A 7,014-nucleotide genomic window follows, 5' to 3' on the forward strand; every position below is an offset into this window, starting at 1 on the left:
GTAAGATCTTTTTTCACTAATCCACCTTTTCCTATTGGAGTAGGGTGTCAATAGGTCGTAACACAAGTTAATAAAATGTAGGTGTCCCTTCGACTCTAATTTCACTGATTTGAAACTTCAATTAAAAGGATTCAAATAGTATTTTTTTATTTCATTTTTACTGTATATTGTATATTAATATATATCTTAAATCCAATTATACATAAAATCTAGAATTTCTTTTATAATTTGCTCTATAATGTTAAGAAATGGGAGAAAGGGCGCTATATTCGGACGAGTCAAGCTTTAAACAACTCACTTTTTCCAATATATTTTAAAAAAATTTATGAATTATAATATTATATTTTAGTATACGGACGATAAGAACACCGGCGTTCTATATAGAAAATAATTTTTCCTGACTATCTAAAGTTATTTTTTCCCCATCGTTTGTACGTAATCGTAAAGTAGAAGGTTGTAGGAATCTAGAATTTTTTTTTGAAAACTTCCAGCCATTTGCTATATTCAGGCCCAAATTTGAATAATTTTCAAATAATCGCATTGATAATTGTTTTTATTATTTTTATTTTATTTTTCATTTTTTTTTAACATAGGGGAACTGTACCAAATGTCAGCATAGTTGTATGTAAGTACGAAAGTCTTAAGTTTGAAACTCAATATTTTTAATTTAATTTTTTTGTTTCTTTTTGCATTATATAATCGCTAGACTATGCAAAAACTAAAAATTCATGGAAATTTAGGAAACAAACGAAGTGGCCGAAATTGCAAGCCGGCCGAATTTTGATACACCTTTACTTCATGGTACTAGAAAATACAATAACTCTACATAATGGTTTTCATAAAAAATGAAAATTATGATTCATTTGATATTGTACAAAAAATTACATACATTTTTGGATTATAGAGTTCCGCTTTCAGAGAAATTCTTGGGATCGAAAAAAACCGCGAATTCATTTCTGTGACACAGAAAAATTGCATACCCACAGAAAAGATCTTTGGAATAAGTTACAGAAACGCTATGATGTATGCAAAACATTTTCGGCGCCAATTTCTTTGGCTTTTCTTCAGCGCCAACAGTATCATAAGAAATGTATTTCAAATTTAGCCCCTTGAAAAATTATTTCATAAAGGAACTCCCATTAGTAGACAATGCATATCAAATACTTTCAATCTGTTTACGCTTAAGCCGGAATTACCTGTACTCTATTAATATCTAGTCCTCGGCGAATGGCCTTCAAAGTTGAAGCCAATTTCTTACTTTCACATACAAAATGCGTGTGGGAATTTTTCTGCACTGTTGACCATATTACACGATATATGTCAAAATTGAGGTGTTCCTTGTGTACAAGACTTTGGTCCTTTAAAAAAGGGATACTACAGTAATCTCTCTCTCAATTGGACAATTAGGGCAAAATGTCATCCGATTTATCGATAGAGTTGGGCGTTAAAGTCATTGTAAATTCTATAAAAAGGGCTCAATTATAAAGAATCAAGTTAAAATAAGAGGAACTACAACAAATTTGAGTAAATTTGCTTAATAATTAAACGTGAAAATTGTCAACAAAATTTTTCGCCCGATTGAAAAAGAGCTGATTGAGCGAGAGTCTACTGTATATTTCTGTCTAAATATCTTCTTGTTCTGAGAAGTGTAAGCTGAGTTTCTGATCAATTCGTGAGTTGGTTTCAAACAGCTCCATATAAAACAGTGACTTCGCGGGGGTGGGGGATAGATTACTTTCGTCCATAGAGGAGCGAATCAGATTCTGTTAGATTTTCCTAGGTTAAATGTAGTAATATGTTACATTGTTTTTGTTTATCGGTTTTATTTTTATTGTTGAACTTCTGACATCAATACTGTTGGTGAATTTAAGTCTTGTCTTTAATGGGCTAACCCTTTAAGGACGATTGGGTCACCGGTGACCCAAAAATTAAATTTTTCCTACGGTCATCCAAAGTTGTGTTTGATGCTAAAAAGTCAGAAAAAGTGATTTTTTCAGACCCCTAATTTTTGACACTCTCGTCCTGTCCTTAAAGGATTAACTTACGTTTGTATATTGAATAGCCCCTAGAATTGCAGCTTTTGCTCCATACGAGCTTCCAAGCTGCATATGCTTCAATCAGCAGACATTTTGACATATTTGGCCAAGTGTCAAACAACGCCTATCGATTTCGTTCGTGGTGGTGCTTCTGGCTGATTTTTCACCCAGAATCCGTGTGAGTCCTGCCGTGAAAGCCGTGATAAAATCTCAGAAAAAATGGACTACAGCAAAATAAGTATTGAGTCCATGTTCAATCTCAGTGTAGACTACCAGAAAACCAATGCAATGCTGTACGGGAACATTTCGATGGACAATGTCGAGCAACCAGAGTGAGTATCTGGTGGAGTACTCTTGTGTGTGTTCACGGGCAGTTTTGATTTAATGTATTGTCTCTGGGCAGGATCGTGGTGGTGCGACAGGATGCACTGCCAAAGCCAACATTTCAGTGTCAGACGTGTTTTAAGGTGCTGAAGAGTATGTCCACGTACAGGAATCACATGAAGCTCCATGCCAATGATCACGATGAGGATGTGAAACAGTGGCACATTTGCAGCTACTGCAACAAAGTCTTTGACGACCCGAATCTGCTCAAGCAACACTATCTCACGCACACGAAGGACAGTCAAATGCTAAAGTGTCACCATTGCTACAAAGCCTTCTACGATCGACAGAGCTTAGAAAGGCATTTGCAGGAGCACAAAGATCTCAAGGACTACCGTTGCCTGAATTGTAATAAAACCTTTGCTTCCTTCAACTACTTGAAGCTGCATTTTAAGATGCATGCTGATGAAAAACCCTACAAATGTGGCTACTGCGACAAACGCTTCACGTTCTCCAGCAACCTCACGGTTCACACTCGCATTCACACGGGGCATAAGCCCTATAGGTAAGTCCTTTTGCCTATTCTTAGTCATTTTCACGCAAAATCGTGGATTTTAGGGAACAATTTCCAAGCTAAATACCTTGCTTGAGATATTCACAAGATAATTCTGAGCAATAACTGAAAGATATTTCTTGGTGATGCTTAAAAAAAAAGAAATCACGCGAAATGTTGATCATCCTCATTGAACAGATGCCGTGAGTGCAACAAATGCTTCACGCAGATCAACACGCTTAAGCAGCATCACAAAGTGCACGATAAGGAGGACAAAACGTCCAAGGCAACTACAGCAACAGATTCCAAGGGTTTCCACTACGAAGGCAATCTCATCACGATACCATCGTGAGCCGATGTTCCGGATGGTGCTACGGCAGGGAGGGGGGTCCAACAAAATGCTCATTGAGCCCGTTTTGACCCTTAAGTCTCAATCCGGAATCAAAGACATTATTTTGTGTTCTAGCGCAGAAGAGATGAAGATGTTAAGTGCCACCAAAAATACAATTTCCCAAAAAAAAAAAGAAGTGTCTCACAGAGAATTGATGAAGATAAAAAATATCTTTTCCCTCCCTTTTTGAAAAAAAAAAACAAAAAAACAAAAATTTCCATCAATTGAAAAAAAGACCAAGAAGTAGTTTGTAAAATTTATTTCTAAGTGCGTTGAAGAAAAGTGACAAGAAAAAAATATTAGAAATTATGAAATTTACCTTTTGAGTTTTTTTTTCTTCTACGATAAAAAAAGAAAAAAAAAACAAAATTACTTTCGCTCTTTCTTCTCTATTTATGTTTGAATTTGTTTTTTTTTTTGGTACAAACTATTACTATTATCTTCCAGAATTTTTTTTCTTATCCCTTTTACAGTAATGTATTGTGAGTATAAATTGAACTATTAATAAATATCTTTAGTTAATCTATCTCGGTTTATCAGTGGGTCTTGCTTTGTCGCCTTCTTTTGCAGTCATGGGTCAATTCTCTACACTCTCACGTATTGTCTACGCGTGAAAAGTGTAAAGAATGATTTTTTCTTGTACTTTATTTTCAGCTTTCTTTAATTTTCCTTGATTCTTAGATAAAGAAAACTTTAAGAAGGGCTAGGTCTCTTTTTAAAAAAAAGGCCTTTAAATTTAGAAGTGGAAAGCCTTTGATTTGGAATGTAACTAACTTCACACTATGTAGAAATTGAAGAAAGTGTCAAATTCATGTCCCTGTAGCCGATCGGCCGCAAAGTTTCACAGTAACGGAAAAATCCATGAAATTTATCCCCTATTTTTCTGCGTGAGTTTCCAGGGAAATAAATGCTAATATTCCGCTTGGAATTCTACGGAGTTATCAGCTTTTTTTCGCATGAATTTCCTTGAAAAAAATTCCGAAGTATTTTCTTGCAATTATCTAAGAGCATTCCGTGGAAATATAAATAAAATTTCCATTTAATATTTCGAGGATATTTTCTGGTATCTTTCCGGCCAAGACTCCATGGAAGTAAACGCGAAAACTCTGCAATTATTTTTCGCCCTAACGCTATAATTCTTGCGAGCAAGACATACTCAAATGAACGATATGGTAGCAATATTTTCAACTTAAAAGTAGAACTGAGTGTTCGTCTGATAAAAGAATATTCTCCAAGTTCTAAGCTTCCAATTGGCATTGATCGTCCATTTATTTATGGATGTTTTTTTTTGTGCAAATTCTCTATGAAAATTCCACGCCATTTTTAATCAATTTTTGGAATTATTTTGAAGAAAAATATTTAAAAAAATCCACTGGAAAAGTCGTGGAATTCCGTAATATTAAACCACGGAGGCCACTAAGGCCATTGCATGGAAATTTCCACGGATAATTTCGTGGAAATAAAGGGGATGTTTCCGAATTTTTAAAGGGCTGACTGCCGATTATACCGCTAATAATCCATAGAAAAAGACGTGGAAATATTCGTCAGAGAAAAGTCCATGGGAACTCGCGGACATTTCTTATTAGACGGTCCTATACAGAGTTCCACAAACGTCCATGGAACACTAGGAATAAATTTAGCGTCAAATTCCATCTCGGAAGCTTCCGCGAAATTTGAGGGGTAAAATTCAGGGAACTCCACGCGGATTTTTAGCGGTAAAAGTGGAATCGCCGCGGTCGTCGGCTATAGGGATCTTTCATTTCAATTAATTCAATTATTTTTTTTTAAGAAAAATACAGGGGAAAGTATTCTCTCTTCGAACGTTCATGCCTTCGAATAATGTGAACTTTCTTTTATTTTTCCTAAAAGATTTTACTTAATTATCACGAAATTATTTATAATCGATAATAAGCCACTAATATTTAACAGAAATTCATAAATCTCTTGGAAAAAAATAAAGAAAATTCACTTTATTCGAAGACATGAAGGGACAGTATTTTCCCCTAGGTCTTTATGCATATGCACACCTTATATGCCCTAGACACACTTACGGTTACGGCTTAAGCCGAGACACGGCTTAACGTAACTATTTATAACCAAAATAATGATTAGACTTAATTCCCATCACTTTCCCACTAACTAATTAGTTTCTCTGCTTAAGCCGAGAAACGAATAAGTCAGAAACTGATGGAAAGGTAATCTGATCATTATTTTGATTTTAATCACATTAAGTCATCTCTTAGCTTAAATCGTAAGTGTGTCTATGCCAATAGATCGGTAAAATTTCATGAAATCAAAATTCGCGTCACTTTCTCACAAAAGATTTGCATAAATCTCTCCCATTCTTTCAGACTCAAAATTGGACCGAAATGAATATAATTTAGAGTGATTTTCAAAAGAAGAAGAAGAGTGCGAAAGGTTAGGACAGACGGGACAGACATATGCAAAACTTTTAGGACAGAAAGGGATGTGAAATGTTCGACTTACTGCTAATAATTTCAGATATTAAAACTTTAGACTAAACTAAAATCGAATGTCAAAGTCTTTTTTTTCATATTCTTCGTTAGAATACTTTAATTTTGAAGAGTTAAGTACCGTTTAAGCTTTAAGCCTTCAAACTAAAACGAAACTAACTTCACACTATTCCTAGTTTCAAAATTATTTTCAAGGATCTTCCAAAATTAACTTCGTTTCTCTTCATTTTTCAGACAAATATTTAATCTTTAAAACTCAAAATAAACATTAGAAGGCTGATAAAGAACTCTATTTCATTTGATTTAACCCTATGAGGACGATTAAATCACCGGTGATCTAAAAACAAAATTTTTCCTGTGGTCATATAAAGTTATATATATTAATCCTAAAAAGTCAGAAAACATATTTTTTCTGACCAACGATTTTTGGCCCTCTCTCATCCTTAAAAGATTAAAGGCCTTAAAATTAAAGTGCAACTAAAATAACAAAAGACTTCCAAATTAACTTGAAAAAAAAAAACGTTGTAAAGTCACCAAATTCCAGCGTATTTCACCTCAAAGTTGCAAATATTTCAAAGTGATAACTAATTTTTATCTTCAATACAATATAACCTCGATATAGTCCATATTTGGTTCCAGATTTGACACTTGGGTCGCACTATAGTCCATGTCATTTTTTAAAATTATCAACGACTTTTAGTATTGAAATTGCTCGACGGCTTCCACTTTCTTTTGCGATTGTTGTACTTGTCCTCGCTCTCGTCATTATGGATCACAATTATCACAACTACTCAATTAAGTTTGGCAAAAATATTAAAATAATTATGACAACATTGCATGTTGCGTACTAAAAAACATAACCTAACTTAAAATCAGTGTTTTGAAATCAACGGTCGATAAATTGTGAACTATAGAGCCCTATAGCGGGGTTCTACTGTATTAAGTTTTCTTTATCTCAGAATTGAGGAGTTATATGCTTCATACTTTCTTTTTGTTGCTAGTAAAATATCTTTTTAGTTGAAAAATTTGGAAACGGTATAACCTAGAAAATGATTTTCATTTAACAATATTTTTACGTTTCTCATTCAAACAGATTTTAAACTTTTTTTTAATTATCTTACAACTAAAGATACATTATTATTTTTTTATTTCGGAACATTTTTAAATTTCGAAAGTCTTTAAAACTCGCTGAGAAATTTGAGGTTAAGAGGTATGCTGTCAACATAACCTCTAAAA

At 33.9% G+C, this 7,014-nt stretch overlaps 1 protein-coding gene across 1 annotated transcript; it reads left to right on the plus strand.

The window, feature by feature from the left end:
• Positions 1-2,072: 2,072 nt before the first annotated feature.
• Positions 2,073-3,830, plus strand: LOC129805904 (gastrula zinc finger protein XlCGF71.1-like). Its single transcript, XM_055854145.1, has 3 exons — positions 2,073-2,368; positions 2,440-2,925; positions 3,112-3,830. The coding sequence occupies exons 1-3, from the start codon at positions 2,256-2,258 to the stop codon at positions 3,263-3,265; spliced, it is 753 nt and encodes a 250-aa protein (XP_055710120.1). The 5' UTR covers positions 2,073-2,255; the 3' UTR covers positions 3,266-3,830.
• Positions 3,831-7,014: the final 3,184 nt, after the last annotated feature.

Source organism: Phlebotomus papatasi, chromosome 3 (assembly GCF_024763615.1).
Source record: "Phlebotomus papatasi isolate M1 chromosome 3, Ppap_2.1, whole genome shotgun sequence".
In the NCBI taxonomy this organism is placed as follows: Eukaryota; Metazoa; Arthropoda; class Insecta; order Diptera; family Psychodidae; genus Phlebotomus; species Phlebotomus papatasi.